At 42.3% G+C, this 24,948-nt stretch overlaps 4 protein-coding genes across 6 annotated transcripts; 1 reads left to right on the forward strand and 3 right to left on the reverse strand.

Annotated features, from left to right (window-relative positions):
- The first annotated feature begins 1,217 nt into the window (after positions 1–1,217).
- LOC147231181 (proteinase-activated receptor 2-like) lies at positions 1,218–3,562 on the forward strand. Its single transcript, XM_086152412.1, has 2 exons — positions 1,218–1,381; positions 1,846–3,562. Exons 1-2 carry the CDS (start codon positions 1,312–1,314, stop codon positions 2,934–2,936), a joined length of 1,161 nt encoding a protein of 386 aa, XP_086008538.1. The 5' UTR covers positions 1,218–1,311; the 3' UTR covers positions 2,937–3,562.
- A 2,058-nt stretch (positions 3,563–5,620) lies between these two features.
- f2rl1.1 (coagulation factor II (thrombin) receptor-like 1, tandem duplicate 1) lies at positions 5,621–9,068 on the reverse strand. Its single transcript, XM_086153081.1, has 2 exons — positions 8,874–9,068; positions 5,621–7,505 (listed from the first exon to the last, which is right to left on the reverse strand). Exons 1-2 carry the CDS (start codon positions 8,947–8,949, stop codon positions 6,442–6,444), a joined length of 1,140 nt encoding a protein of 379 aa, XP_086009207.1. The 5' UTR covers positions 8,950–9,068; the 3' UTR covers positions 5,621–6,441.
- A 1,062-nt stretch (positions 9,069–10,130) lies between these two features.
- Positions 10,131–12,847, reverse strand: LOC147231183 (proteinase-activated receptor 1-like). Of its 2 annotated transcripts, none has more exons than XM_086153083.1 (2): positions 12,646–12,847; positions 10,131–11,586 (listed from the first exon to the last, which is right to left on the reverse strand). In XM_086153083.1, the coding sequence occupies exon 2, from the start codon at positions 11,583–11,585 to the stop codon at positions 10,470–10,472; it is 1,116 nt and encodes a 371-aa protein (XP_086009209.1). In that variant the 5' UTR covers position 11,586; positions 12,646–12,847; the 3' UTR covers positions 10,131–10,469. The 2 variants fall into 2 exon arrangements, with proteins under 2 accessions (XP_086009209.1, XP_086009208.1); XM_086153082.1 differs by having other exon boundaries at positions 10,131–11,590.
- A 2,149-nt stretch (positions 12,848–14,996) lies between these two features.
- On the reverse strand, positions 14,997–24,257 carry LOC147231184 (proteinase-activated receptor 1-like). 2 transcript variants are annotated; one of them, XM_086152416.1, is made up of 2 exons: positions 23,331–24,257; positions 14,997–16,857 (listed from the first exon to the last, which is right to left on the reverse strand). In XM_086152416.1, exons 1-2 carry the CDS (start codon positions 23,443–23,445, stop codon positions 15,743–15,745), a joined length of 1,230 nt encoding a protein of 409 aa, XP_086008542.1. In that variant the 5' UTR covers positions 23,446–24,257; the 3' UTR covers positions 14,997–15,742. The 2 variants fall into 2 exon arrangements, with proteins under 2 accessions (XP_086008542.1, XP_086008541.1); XM_086152415.1 differs by lacking the exon at positions 14,997–16,857 and adding an exon at positions 19,124–21,104 and having other exon boundaries at positions 23,331–23,530.
- Positions 24,258–24,948: the final 691 nt, after the last annotated feature.

Raw genomic sequence — 24,948 nt, forward strand, 5'->3', positions numbered from 1 at the left:
GGTGGGGAGTAGGTTTTATTGGGATACTAGTCAATCATTCTCTGCCTGCAAGTGGGACATCTGTCCTAACATAGTCCCTGCAAGAGTCTAAATAAAATAATCCTCCCCAAGAGAATTTGGCATCAGTCCCTCATTATACAGAGAAATAATGGATAAATAAAACATTTTGGAGCCACAAAAGAGAATGAATGAATATAAAGCTGTTTTTGATAAAGCTGTTTTTACATAGGACTCTGATGAAATTGCTGTAATGGTTATCTTTTAATATTAATTTGTTTAAACTGAATGTTTCAAGTTTGAAAATAACGTTTGCTCGTGATCATCCACAGTATTCAGTTATCCCCCAGTACATGAATGTTTTGAATGGATATGCGTGCCTCTGCCAGCCAGCATGTGTCTTAATTAAAGTATCCGTATATTTTATATACAATCAACATATCACATGTTTGGCTTGTGTTTAGGTCTGTCGTGTATTGCGAAAAGCAAACTCAACATGTTTCAAAACGAAAATTTACAACACAAACTGCCACATACATCAATGTGCAACATGACCACGGCAAAGAAATTCCCCTTTGTGTCATGATAGCCATCTTTAAAGCAGTACTTCAATGCCTATTTTCTCTCTTAGGGTCAGCTAATGAATACCTTGATATTTACTTCAAGCTCTAGCAAGCAGCCAGTTATCTCAGCCACAGGGTGGAAGAGGAGAGGTTCTTTCTTTGTCTCACAATGGAATGTGTGTCATAAACAAACACAACTTTACATTTTGATGACAGCCTATAATGGCCACGGGAATTTGGGATCACAAGGTGTATTTTAAAAAAAAGGAATGATAATTGAATCGAACCAGCTAAATTTAAAGTTTGGATCCGCAAATGCTCACATTTGAATACACCTGTTCAGTTATTTGTCAATTTATGCCTTGATAATTAAAAAAAAAAACAAATTATTGATCAATTTGGAGGCACGTATCAACTCAGACATTGATACAATATAATTCATAATACTTTTCTTCATGTAATTCCCATACAAGTAACAATAAATATATGCTATGACTATTCCTATCTGGGAAAGATTGCGTTCACTGCCTTAATTATGGTCGGAAAAAAGAGAATTCACTCACGCGTTGCTATGGTAACGCAGACAGGAATGGCGGGCTGTCGGTGACGTCAGAGAGCGAGCCGCGGTAGTCTCGGGGTGTGTCCTCCGAAACGGGAAAGGTATCCTCAGACATTTAAGGGGAAGTTGTCGGCGGTGGACTCCGTCTGTGGAGTTAAAGGATTGTTTAAAGTACGTGGAAACTTCACGGGCATGGATAATTTTACCGTATTTTTGAGCGTGTTGCTACTTTTTAGCCGCTTCTCCTCGTCATGCGCAACAGGTGAGTGTTCACGCAGCCCACCTTCGTAACCGTCGATCATTCGAGATCGTCGGTTTCTGTCTAGGAGGGACTAGTTAACCACGGGGTAAACCAAGCAACTACTTTCATTATATAATTACGTTAACTATAATGCTCAAATAAACTCTTCGTTATTCCAGCTAACATTGTCTTTTTTAAAAGCTGTTATTTACATATATATGGCATATTCCAATGCTATGAGTAGACTTCTATTTAAAATACAAGATACAAGAATTTGCCTCTCTAGTCAGGGGTTGTATTTGAGACCAGTGTTGTGCTCTCATGGGAGCGCATTGATCTTCGGTCAGGTGATCGATAGTCATTTTCAGGATGACTCAATGGCAAATGCTGTATTGCAAAATCCTGACGATATGTTTACATAAAAACTGTTATCCGCATTTGATCATGAAATGTTTTTTCTTTTTCTTTTTTTGCTTGTTTTCCAGGAAAGGGCCGCGGGTTCATCGGGGTTGTGGACCCTAAAAACTCGGGGGAGGTCGATGTAGACCATTTGACCTCTGAAACCCTGAAGAGTAACCTCACCACTGTCTTCCTCCCCATCGTCTACATCATTGTGTTTACAGTGGGGCTGCCTGCTAACGGAATGGCCATTTGGGTGTTTCTCTTTCGCACCAAGAAGAAGCACCCCTCGTCCATCTACATGGCCAATCTGGCTTTGGCTGACCTGCTGTTTGTCATCTGGTTGCCGCTGAAGATTTCCTACCACTTGGCTGGAAATAATTGGACTTACGGGGAGCCGCTGTGCAAGGTCCTGGTGGGCTTCTTCTACGGAAACATGTACTGTTCGATTCTGCTGATCGCCTGTCTCAGCGTCCAGAGGTACTGGGTGGTCGCTCACCCTCTGTCCCAGCAGAGGAAGAACAACAAAGTGGCCGTGGGTGTGTGCGTGTCCATCTGGGCTTTTATCTGGCTCAGCACCACGCCGCTGTACTTGTATAGCCACACCGCCAAGCTCAAAGATCCCAACATCACTACCTGTCACGATGTCAGCATCATCCTTGACCCCGAGAATCCATTTCCATCAGTCAGCACCCCGTACTATTACTTCATTATCATGGGGACCGTGGTGTTTCTTGTGCCGTGTGTGGTGATCATCGTGGCTTATATCCTTTTACTTCGGGTGTTGGGGGAGAACATGGGAGACACCACTGGATCCAAGAGCCGCCACAAAGCTGTGGTTCTTATAGTGACCGTGCTGGTGACGTTCCTTGTATGTTTCATCCCCAGCAACATCATGCTGGTGGTGCATTACTCCTTGCTCAAAGATGGCGTGGTGAGCAATGGTTACGGCTTTTACATAACCACGCTGTGCCTGGCCAGCCTCAACAGCATCCTGGACCCGTTTATCTATTACTTTGTGTCGGAAGACTTCAGGAATCACGTGAAAAACACATTGCTGTGCAGGAGCAGCAGGACTGTGGAGAGGATGAGGGTGTCCTTCAGCTCCATGAAATACTCCAGGAAGAGCAAGTCCTATGTGTCCGATTCTGGGAACACACAGAGCAGCACATGTTAGTCAGCCATGCAAGATTTTAAAAATATATTTTTATTTTATTAAGCGTTCCCAGCCTGTGGATGTAAATGCTGGGGCTGTAGGACATGGTCAGCACCAACCGGGTGACCGCAAAGCATTTGAGCGACGAAGCTGAAGTCTAATTTTGAAAGGTAACCTCCAATGAGGCTGGAAATTGTTTTAAAATGTAAGAAGAAAGGACAAACAGAGGCACGTCTATGGAGACACGGCCAGATAAGATTGCATGGTCAGAGGTGATTTTACTTCACCTTCACACCCTTCACTGTCCTGGAAAACGAGAGCAGCAGAGAAGGGGTATTGATCAAAAGGATATCACTTAAGAGACTGAAATCTGGGTGCCTGGTCTGTACAGCAGCACATCGGCTCAGCGGTAAAAACCCACTGGGATCAGACGGTGATAAACAGGTAACTGTGAACTTTGTGAACGTGGGTGAGTCTCATATACATCTAAAGCCCAGCACATTTCCCGAGCAGAAACCATTTGCTGTATTTAGAAACCCCTGTGATTCGTTGTCTGAAATCCCACAAGAAAAGTGCTGTATTCAACTATGACTATTTTTTTATTTTATTTTTTACAATGTTATAAAATAAATTATCAAACAACCACATGCAATTTGTATTTAACCTCTGGACTATTGTGCAACCATTGCAATTTATATGCTGGGTGTATTACTTCTGTGAATTTTGCACCGTGTGTGAGAGATCATGGAGGCTGGAGTTTAAGCAAGTCTCATCATAGATCTTTTCTGTCACTTGTATGGTATTCATGGAATGCGTTGCTCTGGTTCCTGTAAGGAGTTGCAAAGTCTTGCTGACATAATACTCCAGCAACAAACAAGGAATCAAAAAAAAAACAGCAACTTCTCTTTCATCAAAAGCCTATTTTGTACAAAACACAGTATTTTCTAAGAGAAAATAGAATGCAGACAGTGGGCTCAGTGAATTGTCTTGGTCTCTTATGTCTAGTTGAGTGTGTTGGGAGAGCCCCGCCCAGAGAACCATCCCCCACCTCCCCACGGGCATATACACACACAATGAACAGCAAAAGGTTGGTGTTTTAAATGGCCTTTTCTCAGCGGTGCTGGGTTAAAACAGGTAAATTATTGTTGGGAGTGTCCTATTACTGCCTGTCAGCGCTCCAAGAGGAGGATGTCTTTCTCACCTTGCTGTGGACAGAGCCCCTCCCTGCCAGCTCCCTTTACCAAACTTTTGTCTGGTCAGAACACCTGAACACAGTAAAAGCATGTTCACGACAGATCTTTACCAGATACGGTTGTGATTGATAATCAAAATTAATAAAAAAAAACAATTGTGTTGTTAATTTAACGCATTCATTGACTTTCTCTGTGGGAGAGAAACTTCTGCGGGAAGTTTATTTAACCCTAAAGCCAAGTCAGATATTTATGGCACTAGATCACAACCCAGTTGCCCAACGTAGACAAAGGAAACACTACCTTTTACTGGGCAGAAACCTTCAGACAGATCCGACCTGGATGTGGGCGGGTTTCTGTCTCAACCGGTTGGGGCAGAACGAGAGCATGGGGGTGGGGCGGGGGAGTGATCTCATACTAGGAATAGCAGTATTGTTGACAGTTCTGTTGTTCTAGCTGAAATCAAACAATGATACCTTTAGTATTCATAAAAGTGTAGTAAATCAAACCACGCCCCCTGGGAACCTGCAAACTGAGATAGCCCAAGGATTCTGAGAGAATAGGCTTGTCACTCAACTTACTTGCGTAAGCCTGGAAAATCAGTCCAAAAATGTTTTATATATTTCTCATAAAATACTATAAATCCTTGCAATCATGAGGTGGTGTACCTGATGAGGGGGTGTAGCTGAGGATGTAGACAGCTCAGGAATCCAGCCATGCTCCTTAAAAAAAGGCCATTGTGAATATACCCCATGCTCACCTTGGACACCATCGCTGAGGTGATTCGGGGCAGACAATGAAAAAAGAGGTAACTAATCAATGAAACAATTGCTAAAATGACATTTAAAAAGAATTAGAGTGAATGATCAAATATCTGACTGACTGGTGGGCTGAAACTGGGACTTCTGCATATCCGGCATCTTCTGTCAAAACCAGAGGTCAGAGCAAACTGCAGGAGCTGAGAACAAAACCTCAAGGGAGACAAGTGGAAGACATCAGTCACTGATGTCTGTCACAGATGCCAATCAGATACTTCCTTAATGAGTAAGAGAGGAGAGTCAACACAGGGAGCTTTGAGGACACGGAGTATGATGTGACAATCCACGCAGTTCTTCTCCAGACCACATCAACTAGCCTACTTTGCCAGATTCTTTTGGTGGCATGTAACACACACACACGCACCTTCCTCCTTTTATATTTTCTGTCAGTCTTTGAAATGCAAAGTGCACATTACCCAACCAAAGTGGAGTGAATATCCCTGGCGTGTTCTCTGTGTGTGTGTGAGTCCAACCAGGGAAACAAACTTTGCAGTCAATACAAAAAACAAACAAACTTTCTGCTTTGCAGTTGTGTGTTATTTACCCTCATTGCGGAAGAACCATCTCAAGAGCAGTTCTTCAAAGGACCTGTAAGTCAAGCAGGAATCGGAGAAGCAGGTTGGTTGGTAAACAGTAACTATCTGCAAAAAAATAGATTTTATATGAACAAATATTCATCCAGGAAGTGTTTCTTTTACATATTTAAATATATTTAAATAAAAAAAGAAATTAAAAAAACAAATAACTCAAATGTATACATTATTCATGACAAGTTCAGTTTCTGTCAGGTCGATCTACCAGCAGAAACATCCTCGATTGTTTTGAAAACACAAGAGTTGCCCTTTTCAGTGCCACAAAGTGGAAATTCCAGTCTGGGAAAATACACTGGGGGGGGGGGATTTCTCACCTTTATTGTCAAACTAAAATGTTGATATAAAAATTTAAAAATAATACAAAAGGTCCCTCAGGAAACTTTACAGTACACAAGTTCAAAATGGAGCTCGAAATCTTCTTGGCACATCAAAATAAGAATTAATTGCAATGAAAGCACAAAGTGAGGCTCAATATCAGGGTGCAACAACAATACTTTAGTAAGACGAATAGTATAAAAAAAAAGGGTTATATGCACGCACACACACAAAAACACAAATAAAATATTGACAGAACGAAGAAATAATAAATACAGTGATGAACACCTCAGTGCTGCTGTCAGTCACACACAGGGACATGTGTGAAAGATGACTCAATGTCCTTTCATGTCTTGAGGCGGAGTAGGTCAAGGAATAACTAGCATATTGGTTATATTATGCTGGCAATTGATTTGTTAGCATGTTTTCTGATTGCTATATTGATTGCAGTTCCCCAAAGACCAGAATGATGTGCTCATATTTGTAGCCTGTCACAGCGAGCTACAGCGATCAAAGATTATTTTTCATAACAGTATGACTCAACCGTTAGCATTGCTAGCCCAGTTGGAGCCCTCTTGAGGACACGGCAACATTTGGGAAGCGAGCAAAGTTAGCATTGACTGCTCTGCGTGTTCCCTGAATCTGACGTGTATGTGTTGCTCTTCTTGGAGAACTTCAGGGCACTGAAAGAAACCCTCATCCTCTCCACCGTCCGCACGCTGCGGCACAGGAACGTGTTCTTCACGTGCTCCCTGAAGTCCTCCGAGATATAGTAGTATACAAACGGGTCTATGCAGCTGTTGAGGCTGGCCAGGCACAATGTGGTGATGTAGAAGCCATACAGGTTGTTTGTTGCCCCGTCCAGGAGGAGGATGTAGTGAGCCATCAACATGATGTTGCTGGGTGTGAAGCACAGCAGGAACATCACCATCACCGTGATGATCAGCACCACGGCCTTCCGCCGCTTCTTGGCTATGGTAGCGTCCGTCATGCTCGTGCAAAGAGCTTTAAGCATCAATACGTAAGAGACAATGCAAACTATCATGGGGCCAATGAATCCCAAGATGCCCATAGTGAGGAAGTAACTTGCAGCAATCGTCACCTGACTGGACCTGGTGACATCATGGCAGGTGAGGATGTTGAGCCCGTTAACTCTTACCTGCTGGTCGTACAGGTAAAGGGGAATGGTGATCAGCCAGACCACGGCCCAGACGGCAACAGAGACTGTGACAGCAACGCGGCTGCTGTTACGCTGCTGCGACAGCGGGTGGAGCACTGCCCAGGAGCGCTGCACGCTTATACAGGCGATGAAGGCAATAGAGCAGTACATGTTGCCGTAGAAAAACGCCACCAGCACTTTGCACAGTGCCTCACCGTAGGTCCAGTTGTTGCCATTGAAGTGGTACGCGATTTTCAGCGGGACCCAGATGACAAAGAGCAGGTCAGCCAGAGCCAGATTGGCCATGAAGATGGAGGACGGATGCTTCTTTTTCGTCCTAAAGAGGAACACCCATAGGGCCATGGCATTGGCTGGCAGGCCCACCGTAAAGACAATGATGTAAACAATGGGGAGGAACACTGTGGTGAGACCGCTGCTGAGGACTTTATGGGCTTGGGGATTGACATTCATACTTCCGTCGCTGGTCTCCTGACCCAGAAAGCCTCTTGAACTCTCTGTGAAAACACCACATTTATACTTTTTAATAAATCAATAAAATCGGATCCACTCAAGCCAAGTCTCGCCGTGACAATCTACCATCTTTTGATATGTATCAAAAATGTTGCATAAATAAACACACACACACACACACACAAACACACACACACACACACACGTATTCTTTGTAACTCTTCCAACAATTATCCTCAGAGGTTTGAAATCCTGGGGACAAGCATGAGCTGTGAATGGACTGAAGTGCCAGTTGCCTAACAAATGATAAACTTGCCAAGAATAAAAGAAGACAAAAGGTAAGAGGAAAAAAAATAATGATTGGGAAAAAAAAAAAAAAACCACCAAAAATAAATAAATAAATAAATAAAATCATGAGTAGTTGCTGAAAATAGAAGTAATAAGACATTTAACACATTGACTCTTTGGTGACAATGGTTACCTGCACAGATATTATGATAAACAAAAAACAAAACAACGAAGAAAAAGTACTGCTGAAAATATTCGACAAACTTTTGCACATGAAAAATTGGGAGTAAAATAAACATTCTGATTAGCCTTCACAAAAGCTGTATTTAAATGCTGTCATTCTTAGAGTCAACAGCCTTACGCAAATATGCTGCAAGGACTTTTCCATACTTTTTTCCCATGGACTTGTATCGTTGCAGCTTGGGGAAGGAGTGGGGTGAAACATCTCCACTAGATTCTTGTGATAACCCTCAAATGTCTCGAAAGACATTTCATCAGCTGACGATGATCGAGGATGATTCACTCCAGGTCACATTGATAATAACCTTCATACATCGAAACGCAGTACAGACACCGCACTCACTGAAAATGTTGGGAAATCTACATATATTGCTCATTTGGCTCATATTGCTGGTGAAGTGACTGTAGATCTTAAGAAAATAATATAACTGAGATTCATCTCTCAGTAAATTTTCCATGAATCCGAAAACACTCAATAAATGTCTAGGATTAATGCCATGGAAGTGTTTCTTGGGGCCCAGAATGGCGTCTACACCCCAAACCCCTTCCAGTCAATGTACCACCCAGAGTGGATAATGGTCCACTAAAACCAATTTTCACTGCAATTCGTTGAATAATAGTCAAATAATGACTTACGAAGTGCTGAAGGCTTACTGGCTGCTGCTGAAAAAAAACAAAACTGAAAAATGAATAACTAACAAACCGTGAGATCCGCTGAAAGCCGCGCTGAAACTATTTAGGGCAACCCAGGGGGCATCATTAAAGAACTTTAAAAAGCTCAAGACTTGAGGATACATCGTAATTGCCATGTTGATAAAAACAGTGATCAGAACAATAATGTCCCCTTGATCGTCAAAACAAAGACCAGAAGCGCCGAATCTTACCGTCGACTTGACTTGAGCAGGACGCCACGGTAAATAAAAGTACGACCAAGTGAGGCCATCCAGTCAGCGAGGCCATGACTAGATATTTATAAATATTACTGCTACGATGATAACAGTACTAATGATAATAGTACAAAAGAAAACGCCCGAGTTCTCTCCACGGGTGTGCCCGGCCGCTGTCGCCCCTCCGATTCGTTTGCCTTTTCAGAAGAACTAAATTCGGTCACCTGTCTGACGTTCAAGTCATGTGACACCCCACAAATCCCAACCCGGAAGTGGCTGCGAGAAAGGCTGAACCCCTCCCGTCCCCCCCCCCCCCTTTTTTTTTACTTTATTTAAAAACGAATTTGAATAATATCACAGATCTTTAATACTTATGAAAAGACCAAAAAGCTAAGAAAACGAAGAATTTTTTTTCATGAATGATATTTCCTTAGATCCCTTGATTCATTAGGCTTAGATACTCGTTCGCTCCATTTGGATTTTTTTGTTTATTTATTTCTTTTTTATTGACCTCTTAAATTGAACAATTGTTCTTATTGTTACTATTGCAGTTCAGCAATTTTATGTCAAAACGAGGTTATGTTCCTTCGTTTTGTTGTTATTGATATATGTTTGGAATTTTACATGTTTTTGTATGTTTAATTGTTATTAAATTGAAAAAAAAATCCGTATATAAGTTTTGTTTAATAAGTTCAATAAACTTAAACAAAAGAAAAAAACAGGCAGGTTCGTGATTGCATTTAGAACTTATCTCCTTTACTGGAAGAAAAAAAAAACATTTCAACAAATCAAATCTAACTATAACCTTAAATAAAATGAACGGTTGTTCGTTCCAAACACCTTCCAGCGCAACACTGCAACTGAAATAGATCATCCTATTCACTTCCTTTAATGTTTCTGTTGTCACACTTCCCCTCTATTTTTCTCTACTGTTTGACTAATGAGTGAAACGTTCCCTTCCGCATTCGTGAGAATCTGGTTTACATCTTGCTCAGGCATGGGAACATTGGATTTTGTTTTTGCTCAAAATTCCCCCTTTATTTTATAATTGGTACTTTATGTAAATATTTGCCAAAAATAAGAGTGCAACAGAAGGATTTCCATGCGGTTCCATCGATGCCCTGCAAGAGACAGTGTTGGACACACCCAGATGCAGCTCGTCCTTCGGTCAAATCTCACAGCCTTTAGATATCGTGAACATACTTCTCTAAATCACAAAAAGCACGGTATAATTTGTGTTTATTGACAGCATAACACAATGTCTAAATACCTTCAAGTTATTCACAGTTGGAATAATGCGAAGAATTATACATGTGCTTAGCTTAGAATACTTCAGCTTAAGATATAGAGATGTGCATGTTTAACATGTGGCTTACAAATTCTGTCAACTTACGCATACAGTCAAAAAAAAAAAAAAACAGGCAGACAAGATGAGAATGATATTGGCATGAGAGTGACACAACCCGGAAAGTAGTGAGGGTGATGCTATGGTTATAAGTCCCCACTAATTGTCAGTAATAGGTAGCAGCCATGCATACCGTGACGAGTGGCAGCCATGCATTGAGGAGGCAGGCGCAGCCCTGACAGAGGAGCTCAAGGCTGGCTGATTTTGGGAGTCATCCCAGTACTGAATTTGTAAGAATCAGATGAAGACTGTTTATTGCTGCCCTGTTCTGGGATCTTCTGACACTTCAGCGCACTGAGTATTTCTCTCTGGCACTGAGATGACCCAAAGAAGTAGACCAGAGGATCTAGGACGCAGTTCACACTCCCCAAACACATAAACACCAGATAGGTGGAGTAGTAGCCATCAGGGGCATCTTTGGGAGTTTGAACTCCCTCGATAAAATGTATGTAGTGTAAAAAGAGCAGACAATTTGTGGGTGCGAAGCACAACAAGAAAATCACCAGCACCGTCAGAGCCATCACTATTGCTCTTTTCCTCTTGTCCGATCGTCCCGGGACGCTCTCTGGGACCCTGCTCAGTGACCAGATCAGGCGAGTGTAGGAGAACACAGTGATGAGCACAGGCAGGAAGAAGAGGAAGCAGCAGAGACTGATGAAGTATATGCTGAAGAAGCAGATGATGTCTTTTATGGGGCTTACATCATGGCAGGTAGTGATGTTCAGGTCCGGATGGAAAATGGTCTGTTTGCGAACGACGAGGGGCACCACTCCAGCGAAGGATAAAATCCACATGAAGATGCAGACCGTGATGGCCTTCTGTGGCCGCCTCCAAGTCAAGGAAGCGATGGGGTAGACTACAGCCAGGAGCCGATCCACGCTGATGCAAGTTATCAGAAGGACTGAGCAATACATGTTCCAAAAGAAAGCTGCAGTGACCACCCGGCACATGGTATCCCCATACACCCAATTGTTTCCGCTGAAATGGTACGAGATCTTGAAGGGCAACAGTAGAGCAAACAGCAGGTCAGCAAAGGCCAAGTTTAGCATATAGATGGCCGCCGGCTTCTTGGGTCGGATCCTGCGAGTAATTGCGATCACAGCGCAGATGTTGATTGGAACACTGATGAGGCAGACCAGTGTGTAGAGGGACGGTATGAGGACGGTGGAAGTTGGACCTGTGAGGAACGCTTGAGCTTGCTCTGAGATTTTAGCTATCCTGATGCTGCTGTCATTCCTGATATTTGAGTCATTTAGGGTTAAAATAGACGTGAATGTTACATGAAACATGGGATAGCTGGACATTCTGTCTGGGAAAAGGAAACAGAAAGACCAAGACCATTACATACAAATTTTGGAAAGCATTTCAAAAAGGAGTTTTAAATCATTCAAATTGATAAATGTATCAATTTAGAACCAAAACAGAGAATCCTAGAACCATAAGCTTCATCATGGCAACAATATTATGCTATATATCTGATGAATGGTATAATGGGTGGAAGTGTGGGGGCGCTGAAGGAGGATGGGCTCCTGGGACGAAAGTTACGAGTCAACCAGTCTCCCTACAAATGCCATGATTGTCTGTTTGCTTTTGACTGGACGATTTGTCCCCAGTGACCCCACTCCAGCAGGACCTGCACCATCCCCTGGAAGTGGTTGCAGCCAAGTATTAGCTTGCAGGGATGAGTGATAGCACCAGGAGGTCAGAGGCCACGGCTCTGTCCTGGATGTTGTCACTTAAAAAGGCAGTGACAGCCTCAAATGAAGGAGTTTAAATATCTGATAGCTACAAAATGTAAGTTTATTCTCTTATTTTGGAAACTGGATGTCAACATATAGTATTAAAACACACACACAAGTACCAAATAACAGTGGATCTTTTTCTAAGAGTCTAAAGAGACGACTCCTCATCCTAACATTCTAAAACAATAACATGTTATTTTTATTGTTGCTGGAACAAGTTCATCCCTATCTAATATAGTTCGTCTACTAAAAAGAACATCCGTGCAATTGGGATGGGAAGGTCTATATCATGTTTTCTTTGAAAAACAACAACGATTTGGAACTTAAAATGTTTTTTTTTTCATATCTGCAGTGTTTCTTTACACAACTCACATTTTTATTTAATATTTACAGTATGTTCCTTGATCTCTGACTTGGTACTGCAAGTCATGTTGCTCTTATCGTTTCCTGTTTTGCGTGAACAATTAAGTACATTCTAGTCTTGTATATTATTACAACTGTCTATCATAGACTATTGTTTGAAATGTGCACAACATTCTGTCTTTGCCTCCAAAGTGCAACAAAAACTGCCTCCAAAGAGCATCCCAGCAGGTAAAAAAGTACACGTTTAACTGTATCTTACCTTGGTATTCGCCAGATTGAGCCCACGCAGCCCCCAACAGCAGGAGCAGGAGTTTGGACTCCATGTTGGAGGAAGGAGAGTAGACGGGATGAGCGTTAAAGTGCAGTGTAGGACTCCTGGTGAAGTTCCTCTGAAGTCGGAGGGTGTGTGTATATATATTTGTGTGTGCAGTAGGGCGGGCGTCGAGACATTTCAACATAACATCGCCTCAGCGTCACCCGGAGATGCGGCACTAAATGGCTCATGGCTGAAACGCTTAGGAGGCTAATGGAGGCGGATTTTCCACTCCCATGGGAGCAATTTGCCTGGCAAGACAACCACTCCCACGAAAAGTGGATTATCTTCATCTCCTCGCAATTGCCGTGGAGACCATATGAGCAGAGTAACATCAGAGAGCAAGTTTCTGTCAACGCTTGGTTTACTGTGACAGCTTTTTTTTTTTTTCAAATTTTTCAAAATTTTTCCTTTTTCAAATTCTTCTCTTTTTATTTTCACTGTGTTACATGACCAAATGCATTGCAATTAACTAGTCTTTTATTCAACCTCTTCTCTCCTTGTGATGCCGACCTCTCCCTTGAACCTAGACAGATGTCTGATGGATTTCCTGGTATCGGCCCAGACAAGCGCTACACAGGAGCCAGCCAGGAGAGGTTTTGCTTCTTTTTTACCTGAGGGTTGAACTTTTGACTGTTCATTGCTCCAGCCTTTCCTGTGTATATTTTTTTCTCTTCAAATATCAAGTAGTTGTGAAACAGCTTACAATATGGAGATAATTCAGAGAGGAACAAAAGTACCTAACTCATTGCTCGTTAGTGGTTTAACTGGTGATATAGTTGACGATGAGTCTCAAGAAAGGTGGGTAAACTGAACTGTTGTTGGGCGCATAGCCACAAACAACAGTCAGATCCATCCCTCCACCCGAAGGCAGAGGGAAGCTACACGACTATATTTAGTCGGCATCTCTCAGCCTCGCACGCCAGAAAGGTGACATTCCATGTAACAAGAGCCAGCTTCTGCAGCTGAGGATCGGACCGCCCGGCTCACACTGCAGCAAGATAATAGAAAGTTTCAAAAGGAGACAAAGAAGTCACCTTTTCAAAACAGGAAAAACAACACTCCCACACAATCGTTCACGAACATCGTACTGGGATCAATACCATGATGGATTTGCACACACAGACTTGGCCCATCTGCATCCTCCAAACAATCATGAGGTTCACCACCAGCCCCTGGTAACTTCCACATGAGCCTCAGTTCATGTGATCCAACAGCTTTCACTCCTGTGTCTACCTTTACCTTTTCAATCTTGGTAATCCCGAAAAAAATTTGCTCCTTTGTCCCCAATGAATGACACCCTCAATAGCACAACAACTCCCTTAGTCCTAGCTTCTGCCGATCAGTTCTTACATTTAGATTACAAGCCCCATAACCTAAACCCACCCAGACCTTATCACATAAATTCAGAAACTCCCCGCAGGCCGTGGGAACTGAGAGAGGATCTCGGATGAGGGTGAAACAGCGTCAAGTGAAGAAATTAAATTCAAATTTTGGCAACAATTCACCACGACCTTAACGACTGAGTACCTCCACGGACTAAAACCACAGTGCCCCCTTGCCATTTTTCATTGATTTATTTATTTTTCAGTGGCCTCTTAAATTGTACATTTGTCTTCATCTACTTTCTACTCTTGCTGTTATTTTTGTTATGTTTTATTTGTTGTTATGGTAGTTATACAATTTTTTTCGAGGACAAAATTATTTTCCCTCATGTTGTCGAGATGTTATTGATGTATGTTTTGATTTAGCCATGTTTGTTTAAAAAAAGAATCTCTAAAGTTAGTTTTCTTAAGCTAAATGTTGTTGTTTGTATTTAGTAAGTCAAAAAAAGTTAAGGTTTTATAAGTTAGATCAAAAGAGAAAAAATGTTTGTTGTCTGTGTTCTCACATAATCTGGGTGGTCGCGTTCTGCAAGGATTGGTTTAGAAACTTACTTTCGATCTTGTACTGAAAAAAACTACTCATTGTCACAAATGAAATCCAACTATGACCATAATGAAAACCACCCCGAACAACATACATCATCTTATTCACTCAGTTTAATGTTTCTGTTGTCACACTTCCCCTTTATTTTGTTTTAATGTTTGACAAATGCGTTAAACACCCCCTTTTGCATTTGTGAGTATCTGGTGAACATCTTGCATACGGCCTGGGAACATCGGATTTTTTTTTTGCACCCTACATATAAGCTCCCTCGATGTTTTTTAAACTGCCACCTGATGTAAATCTTTATCAAAATAAACAAGAGTGCAGCAGAACAATCTAGAGGATGAAGAGTATCGTGCATAGGGATGTGAAATCCATGCGGTTCCATCGATGACCAGCAAGAGACAGTGTTGGACACAGCCAGATGCAGGTCGTCTCTCGGTCACATCTGACAGCTTTTAGATACTGTGAACATACTTCTCTAAATCATAAAACATGTGGTATAATTTGTGTTTATTCACAGCAAAGTGCAATGTCTAAATACATTCAAGTGATTCACAGGTGAATAGTGCAAATAATTATACGTGTACCTAGCTCAGAATACTTCAGCAACAACAACAAAAAAAAAGGCATGTTTCACACGTGGCTTATGAATTCTTACAGCTGAATACATGCAGTCAAAAACAATGAAACATTAATAGATCAGTGATACTTGGAGTGCTTGACAATACTGACAATCTTGTTTACTTGAACAAACAAATGATGTATTCATTTTATGAGGGAAGATGAGAGTGTTATGTATCTTATTTGCTCAACGATAATTGAAATAATTTCGAAAAAAATTACAGACGTGATTTTATTTCAAAGCCAGACTCATTGGGATCATTAAAAAGCTTGGGGTCACTTCCTGCTGAAACATGGATATTTAAAATATCTGCAGCATTGGTAACTCAAAGGCGAATAAAATTACAAATAGATTTTCTCTGTGCTGAACAAAGAAAGAAAGATTTTAATTTCATGATAAACTTACACTTTGTGTAAGTCCAACAAGTATTTTTTAAGATTGACCTCTCTTTCTTCCCCTTTTGCTGCTAAGCAGTTCATTTTTAAAACTTCAAGTTTGGCTTTTTTTGAGGATCGTCCTGATGCTGAATTTGTAAGACTCAGATGAAGACTGTTTGTTGCTGCCTTCTTCTGGGTTCTTCTGACATCTCAGTACACTGAGAAGTTCTCTCTGGCACTGAGATGACCCAAAGAAGTAGACCAGAGGATCTAGGACGCAGTTCACACTCCCCAAACACATAAACACAAGATAGGTGGCGTAGTAGCCATCAGGGGCATCTTTGGGAGTTTGAACTCCCTCGATAAAATGTATGTAGTGTAAAAAGAGCAGACAATTTGTGGGTGCGAAGCACAACAAGAAAATCACCAGCACCGTCAGAGCCATCACTATTGCTCTTTTCCTCTTGTCCGATCGTCCCGGGACCCTGCTCAGTGACCAGATCAGGCGAATGTAGGAGAACACAGAGATGAGCACAGGCAGGAAGAAGAGGAAGCAGCAGAGACTGATGAAGTATATGCTGAAGAAGCAGATGATGTCTTTTATGGAGCTTACATCATGGCAGGTAGTGATGTTCAGGTCCGGATGGAAAATGGTCTGTTTGCGAATGACGAGGGGCACCACTCCAGCGAAGGATAAAATCCACATGAAGACGCAGACCGTGATGGCCTTCTGTGGCCGCCTCCAAGTCAAGGAGGCGATGGGGTAGACTACGCCCAGGAGCCGATCCACGCTGATGCAAGTTATCAGAAGGACTGAGCAATACATGTTCCAAAAGAAAGCTGCAGTGACCACCCGGCACATGGCATCCCCATACACCCAATCGTTTCCTCTGAAGTGGTACGAGATCTTGAAGGGCAACAGTAGAGCAAACAGCAAGTCAGCAAAGGCCAAGTTTAGCATATAGATGGCCGCCGGCTTCTTGGGTCGGATCCTACGAGTAAATGCGATCACAGCGCAGATGTTGATTGGGACACTGATGAGGCAAACCAGTGTGTAGAAGGACGGTATGAGGACGGTGGAAGTTTGACCTGTGAGGAACGCTTGAGCTTGCTCTGAGATATTTGCTTTCCTGATGCTGCTGTCATTACAGAAAATTGTTTCGTTGAATCTGTGGGAATCTGGTTCAGGGATCTCTAGTGGGAACATGGGAAAGGCCCCTTGTCTGACTGGGAGAAGAAAACAAAAAGACCAAGATCATTACATAACAACATTGGAAAGCATTTCATATTGCTGTTACAAATCATTCAAATTGAGAAATGTATTCAGAAACGAGACACTCCTCCTAGAATCGTAAACCTTATCATGGCAGGAATCTCCCTCAATATCTGTGATAAAATGTTCCCAAATGTTTCTGGGGTTCAGACCAAAAACCAACCAAGTGGCTTCACTGATGGCGTTATTGTTGGATCTTGTGTATTTCATTTGCCAGAGGTGGAAACCCAAATGTATCGGCCCGTTGTGTCAAAAAACTGATTTGGGGACATGCAATGGAACAAACCCCGAGTGAGTTGGAGCAAGGAAGCGGCACAGCACCAGCAAGAGAAATTTACAATCTCCTCAATTGTTCTTTTTCTCTTCTTTCTGGAGTTCCTTGTGATAAAAGGTACTGGGCAGTCACTACTCACTGGGGTTGTGTTAAAGTTTTCTCAGCAAAATGAGAGGGTCGCTTCTGTGTACCCTCCTCGGGAAGGAAGGAAATGTCAAACAATTGTTTTGTTTTCATGTGTCAAGTTGTCTTTTGGCCTGTCCAGCCCCCTTGGAGTCACTTGCCGGCATCCTGAAGGGGGCATAGTCCGGCAAGTCCGTCGTCGGGTCTGTCAGGGATTTAAATCTAGTGTGGATGATGTTTGTCCAGAGATGCTGGAGTCAGTGGGGTTAGTGGGGCCTCTTCAGTGTCACATGGAAGTCTGAGATCATGCCTAAGGGTGGCAGAGCTGGTTACCCTGGGAAAGCTTCAGTTGCTGTGCTGGATCAGGTTTTGGAACCTCTGATTCAGGATTAACTATTCTGCGTGGGTAGTAGCCGAGTGGACAAGCTAGCAGTGGGAGTGGACAATGTTATGCCCTTAGAGCCCCTGGAGGTTCAACACTTTGTGCTAAGAGGATATTGCTGCACCCCGAGGGGTATTTGTGTGTGTGTGTGTGTGTGTGTGTGTGTGTGTGTGGATGGGTGGTTGGGCTGATGGGGGATGGGACCCCTGGGACGAAAGTTATTAGTCAATCAGTCTCCCTACAAATGCCATGATTGCCTGTTTGCTTTTGACTGGATGATGACTCCCAAGTGACAGTCTGGCAGGACCTGCAGCATGCCCTGCCAGTGGTTGCAGCCAAGTATCAGCTTGCAGGGATGAGTGATGGCACCAGGAGGTCAGAGGGCACGGCTCTGTCCTGGATATTGTCACTTGAAGGGTGAAACACCTTTAAGTGAAGAAACTCAATTCAAATTTCGGCATGAATTCACCACAACCTGGATGACCGAGTGACTCCACGGACTAAAAACACAGTGCCTCCTTACGATTTTTTCATGATTTATTTATTTTTCAGTGGCCTCTTAAATTGTACATTTGTCTTCATCTACGTTCTACTCTTGCTGTTATTTTTGTTATGTTTTGTTTGTTGTTATGGTAGTTATACAATTTTTTTTGAAAGCAAAATTGTGTTCCCTGATGTTGTCGAGATGTTATTGATGTATGTTTTGATTTAGCCATGTATGTTTAAAAAACAGAATCTCTAAAGTTAGTTTTGTTAAGTTAAACGTTGTTGTTTGTATTTAGTAAGTCAAAAAAGTTAAGGTTTTATGAGATAAATCAAGTTGGTTAAAAAGAGACGAAATGTTCGTTGTCCGAGTTCTCACATAATCCAGCCGGTCGCGTTCTGCAAGGATTGGTTTTGAAACTTACTTTCGGTCTTGTACTGAAAAAAACTAAACATTGTCACAAATGAAATCCAACTATAACCACAATGAAAACGACCCTGAATTGAAATCAATAAAAAAAATTTGTGTCACTTAAATAGACCCCAGGACAACATACATCATCCTATTGACCCAGTTTAATGTTTCTGTTGTCGCACTTCCCCTGTATTTCTCTCCAATGTTTGACAAATGCGTTAAACACCCCTTTTGCATATGTGAGAATCTGGTTAACATCTTGCATACGGCGTGGGAAGATCCGATTTTGTTTTTGCATCTTAGCTATAAGCTCCCTCGTTGTTTTTTTTACCCTGCTACCTGATATAAATCTTTACCAAAATAAAAAAGTGCAGCAGAACCATCTGGAGGATGAAGAGTATCCTGCATAGGGATGTGAAATCCATGCGGTTCCATCGATGCCCAGCAAGGGACAGTGTTGAACACAGCCAGATGCAGGTTGTCTCTCGGTCACATCTGACAGCTTTTAGATACCGTGAACATACTTCTCTAAATCACAAAACACGTGGTATAATTTGTGTTTATTGACAGCAGAGCACAATGTCTGAATGCCTTCAAGTTATTCACAGCTGAAATAGTGCAAAGAATTATATGAGCACTTAGCAAAGAATACTTCAGAAATCAAATATAAAAACGCATATGTTTCACATATGGGATATGAATTCCTACAGCTCAATACATGCAGTTTAAAGTAATAAAACAATAACAGATCAGTGAATCCTTGGAATAGTTATGAAAATCTTCTTTACTTAGACAAAAAAATGATGTATTCATTTTATGAAGGCAGATGAGAGTGTTACGTATCTTATTTGCTCAACGATAATTGAAATAATTTCAAAAAACACCAGACATGTGATTTTATTTCAACACCAGACCCCATGGGGTCACTGCTTCCTGCAGTAACATGGATATTTACAATATCTCCAGCATTGGTAACTCAAAGGTGAATAGAAATATAAATAGATTTTTGCTGTGCAGAACACCCTGTATCAATACTGACTTACAATACAGTCAGTCATGATTCTACATACTATGTAGGGATAGATCACATCCAATAATCACATCCAACAATCTTGCAATGGTGTTGCGGATCAACTTGACTTGGACCCTGGAACCAGGTGAACAACCAAACAAACATGAGCACATGGCTCAAGAATGCACTGGTTTTGCTCTGTGGAAGTTGGAGATTGATCATGAAATCAATGACATTTCATGAAAAACGTACACTTTGTGTAAGTCCAACGAGTTTTTTCTAAGACTGGCCTCTTTTGCTTCCTCTTTTGGCTGCTAAGCAGTTTATTTTTAAAACTTCAAGCGTGGCTTATTTTGAGGATCGTCCTGGTGCTGAATCTGTAAGAATCAGAAGAAGACTGTTTGTTGCTGCCTTGTTCTGGGATCTTCTGACACCTCAGTGCACTGAGAAGTTCTCTCTGGCACTGAGATGACCCAAAGAAGTAGACCAGAGGATCTAGGAGGCAGTTCACGCTACCCAAACACATAAACACAAGATAGGTGGCGTAGTAGCCATCAGGGGCATCTTTGGGAGTTTGAACTCCCTCGTTATATTTTATGTAGTGAAAAAGAAGCAGACAGTTTGTGGGTGCGAAGCACAACAAGAAAATCACCAGCACCGTCAGAGCCATCACTATTGCTCTTTTCCTCTTGTCCGATCGTCCCGGGACGCTCTTTGGGACCCTGCTCAGTGACCAGATCAGGCGAGTGTAGGAGAACACAGTGATGAGCACAGGCAGGAAGAAGAGGAAGCAGCAGAGACTGATGAAGTATATCCTGAGGAACCAGATGATGTCTTTTATGGGGCTTACATCGTGGCAGGTAGTGATGTTCAGGTCCGTATGGTATACGGTCTGTTTGCGAATGACGAGGGGCACCACTCCAGCGAAGGATAAAATCCACATGAAGACGCAGACCGTGATGGCCTTCTGTGGCCGCCTCCAAGTCAAGGAAGCGATGGGGTAGACTACAGCCAGGAGCCGATCCACGCTGATGCAAGTTATCAGAAGGACTGAGCAATACATGTTCCAAAAGAAAGCTGCAGTGACCACCCGGCACATGGCATCCCCATACACCCAATCGTTTCCTCTGAAGTGGTACGAGATCTTGAAGGGCAACAGTAGAGCAAACAGCAGGTCAGCAAAGGCCAAGTTTAGCATATAGATGGCCGCCGGCTTCTTGGGTCGGATCCTGCGAGTAAATGCGATCACAGCGCAGATGTTGATTGGGACACTGATGAGGCAAACCAGTGTGTAGAAGGATGGTATGAGGATGGTGGAAGTTGGACCTGTGAGGAAGACTCGCGCTTGCTCTGAGATTCTTTCTATCCTGATGCCGCTGTCATTCCTGATATTTGAAGGATTTTGTAATGCAAAAGTCTCTTGATGGATTATGGATCTATTTAATATGTTGAATGTCTGGGGAATTGGTTCATATGTCCCTGGTGGGAACATGCCAAAGGTCTTTGGGTTGGCTGGGAGAAGAAAAGAGAAAGACCAAGATCATTACATACAAATATTTGAAAGCATTTCAAATTGGTGTTTCAGATCATTCAAATTGAGAAATGTATTCAGAACCAAGACACTCTACCTCAAATCGTAAACCTTATCAAGGCAGGAATCTGTGATAAAATGTTCCCAAATGTTTCTAGGGTTCTGACCAAAAACCAACCAAATGGCTTCACCAACGGCGTTAGAGTCGGATCTTGTGTATTTCATTTGCCAGAGGTGGAAACCCAAATGTGTCGGCCCGTTGTGTCAAAGAACTGAATGGGGGACATATAATGGAACAAACCGCGAGTGAGTTGGGGCAAGGAAGCAGCGCAGCATCAGCAAGAGAAATTTACAATCTCCTCAATTGTTCTTTTTCTCTTCTTTCTGGAGTTCCTTGTGATAAAAGGTACTGGGCAGTCACTACTCACTGGGGTTGTGTTAAAGTTTTCTCAACAAAATGAGAGGGTTGCTTCTGTGCACCCTCCTCGGGAAGGAAGGAAATGTCAAACAATTGTTTTGTTTTCATGTGCCAAGTTGTTATTTGGCCTGTCCAGCCCCCTTGGAGTCACTTGCCGGCATCCTGAAGGGGGCATAGTCTGGCGAGTCCGTCGTCGGGTCTGTCAGGGATTTAAATCTTGTGTGGATGATGTTTGTCCAGAGATGCTGGAGTCAGTGGGGTTAGTGGGGCCTCTTCAGTGTCACATGGAAGTCTGAGATCATGCCTAAGAGTGGCAGAGCTGGTTACCCTGGGAAAGCTTCAGTTGCTGTGCTGGATCAGGTTTTGGAACCTCTGATTCAGGATGACCAATGTAGATTCTGCCCGGGTAGTACAAGCCGGTACTGGTAGCGGACAATTTCGCCACGCTCAGAGAGCCCCTAGAGTTTTAACACTTTGAGGTTAAAAGAATATGACCACATCCAGTGGGGTATTTGTGTAGGCTGCTGAAGGAGGATGGGGTCCTGGGTGATATATATGAGTCGACGAGTCTCTGTACAAATGCCATGACAACTGTAACTGCAGTATCAGGAGAATGATGTCCGTGTTTCATACAGTTGTTGGGTTCTACAAGGGCTGCCCTTTGTCATTCGCTCTGCTTTTGGTCTCCATGGACGGGAGTTCCCAACTCTGTGTTGTGACCTCCAGACAGCTTCGTTGCTTTTGGCTGGATGATGCGTTTCCAGAGGTCCCATCCCAGCGGGACCTCCAGCAGACCCTAGCTGTGTTTCCAGCAAAAATATGAGGTTCCGGGGATGAGAGATATTGCCAGGAAGTCAGAGGGCACAGCTCCGTCCTGGACATTGTCAGTTTGGAAGGCAGCAACAGCCTCAAGAGAAGGGATTTAAATATCTTGCCGTGTTTCACTTAACTTGGATCACATGGATCCCTTCAGTGTCAGTCATGATTTGGATTATGAGTTGTATGGTAGAAAGTAAAGCTCTCAATTTACCAGTCAAATTATATCTTCCAAGTATGTTCAAGAAAGAATAAGGTTATAAATGGATTTTGCCGAGCTTAGCTCCAATATGACGGTATGGTAATTTGGAAACTGAAAGGTGGTTGAAAGGCTGACTGCACCCTGATCCAAAAATTAGAGCTGGCTTGAACCTGCTCCGCCTCCGCCAGGGAGCTAATTCTTAGCAATTTTTAAAAGATTATAAACTCATTTGAGTCACTGGAATGAAAAAAAGAGGAAAATGATGCTTTGAAATGTTTTTTCAATTGCAAAAGAGCTACAACATGTAAGACATCAAGTTTATGCTCTGATTTAGAAAAATGTCCGAACATATTAAAAACACACAAATTCAAAAATGAAATAACAATAAGTAAAGGAAACAGTTAAATAGAATGAAATTAAATATATAAACATAAATAAAATCTCTCTCTTGTATTGCTGAAACAACGTCATCCCTAACTTTCACAGTATCGGAGTCTGCCTATTAAAAAGAACATATGCGATTGGAAGGGGAGGTCTATATTATGTTTTCCTGGAAACACAGCACCCATGTTTTGATATTTACAATCACATTGAAAAACTGACTCATGAGATAGTTGACAATGAATAACTTATCATTTACTAGATTTAATGTTAGGTCTTTTTTTCTCTATCCTAAGCACAACATCCTGTTTTCACCTCCGCTGTTAATACTGTTAATGTGCATTAAGCATCCCTGATACAAAAACAAAAAAAAAGGAAATTATATCTTACCTGTGGCTTCATCCCCAGACTGAGCCCACGCGGCCCCCAACATCAGGATCAGGAGTTTGGAAACCATGTCGGAGGAAGGAGAGAAAAAGAGATGAGCGTGGAGGTGCAGAACCATGGAGATAACGCAGGAAAACAACCCGTGTAGGACACTGTGGTCACTTGTTACAGAAGACTCCCGGTCAAGTACATTGGAAGGAAGAGAGTGTGTGTTTGCATGTATCTGTGTGTGCAGAGGGGCGGGAGTTGTGGCATTCCTTCAACATGATGTCACCTCCACGTCACCAAGAGATGTGGCCCTAAATGGCTCACAGCTGAAAAGCATAGGAGGCTAATGGAGGTGCATTTCCAACTCCCACGGGAAGATTTGCCAAGTATATGTGGCGAGTCGACTACTTCCAGAAAACGTGCATTATCTTAATCTCCACGCTAAATGAGCTGGGTAACATAAGAAAGCAAGTGGCTGTCTGGGTTTCATTTACTGTGACACGCTATAGTCACATTCGTCGATTATTTTAAGGATATTTGAAGTTAGATATTTACTTTGAGGTGTTTCAGAGATGAAAAATGTCATTTTGGTAAAGCTTAAACACCCCCCTTCAGATGTTCGAGTACTTCCTGTGTTCTATGATCACCCCACCCACCCCTGCTCTGCTTCCGGTGATTACAAAATTACATCCCAAATGGAAACCTTAGAGAACCTTTTCCTTGACCTTCGAGATACTAAACTGAAAAAAAAAAAAAACACTTTTATGTTTGCAACATTTAGAAGACCACATAATTCATGTATTACACTTCATTTGATTAAAAAGCAAATTTGCAATGTTTACATACTTTACTGTTTCCACATTCATACTTCTGCTCCCAGAAGACCATCTGGAAATAGAACAACAACAGGATCCCATGCTGTCAGATGTTCTCCGCTGAAAAACGAAACGTCAGTAATCACAATAATGGCGTTTGTAGGAACACACTGTGACTGAGAACCTTTCAAAACAGCTCACTCCGTTCAAAACTGTTGAATCGGCTTGTTTTCCGTCACTCCCAATACCGTCCCACATTGAGATGCCGCAAGTTATGGCGAACCCTGTGTTTTACCATCCCCCAAAAAACAATCCCCTGGAAAGTAGCATCAGACATACCTGAACTCCCCCAACACATCTGGAGGCAACAGGACCAACACGCCAGCAACAGTTATGAACATGGAGTCCCAGAAATACTGCACACACATCAGGCTCTCCAGTTTGAATCTGATTTGGTGAAACGTCAATGTTGACCTGCTGAGTGAAGAGGAGAAACACGTATCAGACACTGTCATTCTCAGGGATCATGGAGAAAAGTAAACAGGTAACTAACAACACTAGCCCTCATTCTTCTCCATTTCATCTTCTTCTGGGCTTGACCCTTATGATTTTTGTTGTCGGAGACTTAAAAAAAAAAGCTGAAGAAGAGTCTTAATGGTGTCGCAGCGCGCTCCCATAATATCGATCGTCTTTTCCGAGTCTTGGGTTTACGACGGTATCAATCATGTTTGATATCATCACAAGTCATTCAGTTTTTACTGTGATGTAACCCGATCATCAACCCACAGATGAGCTCCAACAAAACCGGAAAAAAGAAA

This window comes from Fistularia commersonii, chromosome 9 (assembly GCF_037954325.1).
Source record: "Fistularia commersonii isolate RoL2024-O1a breed Wild chromosome 9, RoL_Fcom_v1.0, whole genome shotgun sequence".
In the NCBI taxonomy this organism is placed as follows: Eukaryota; Metazoa; Chordata; class Actinopteri; order Syngnathiformes; family Fistulariidae; genus Fistularia; species Fistularia commersonii.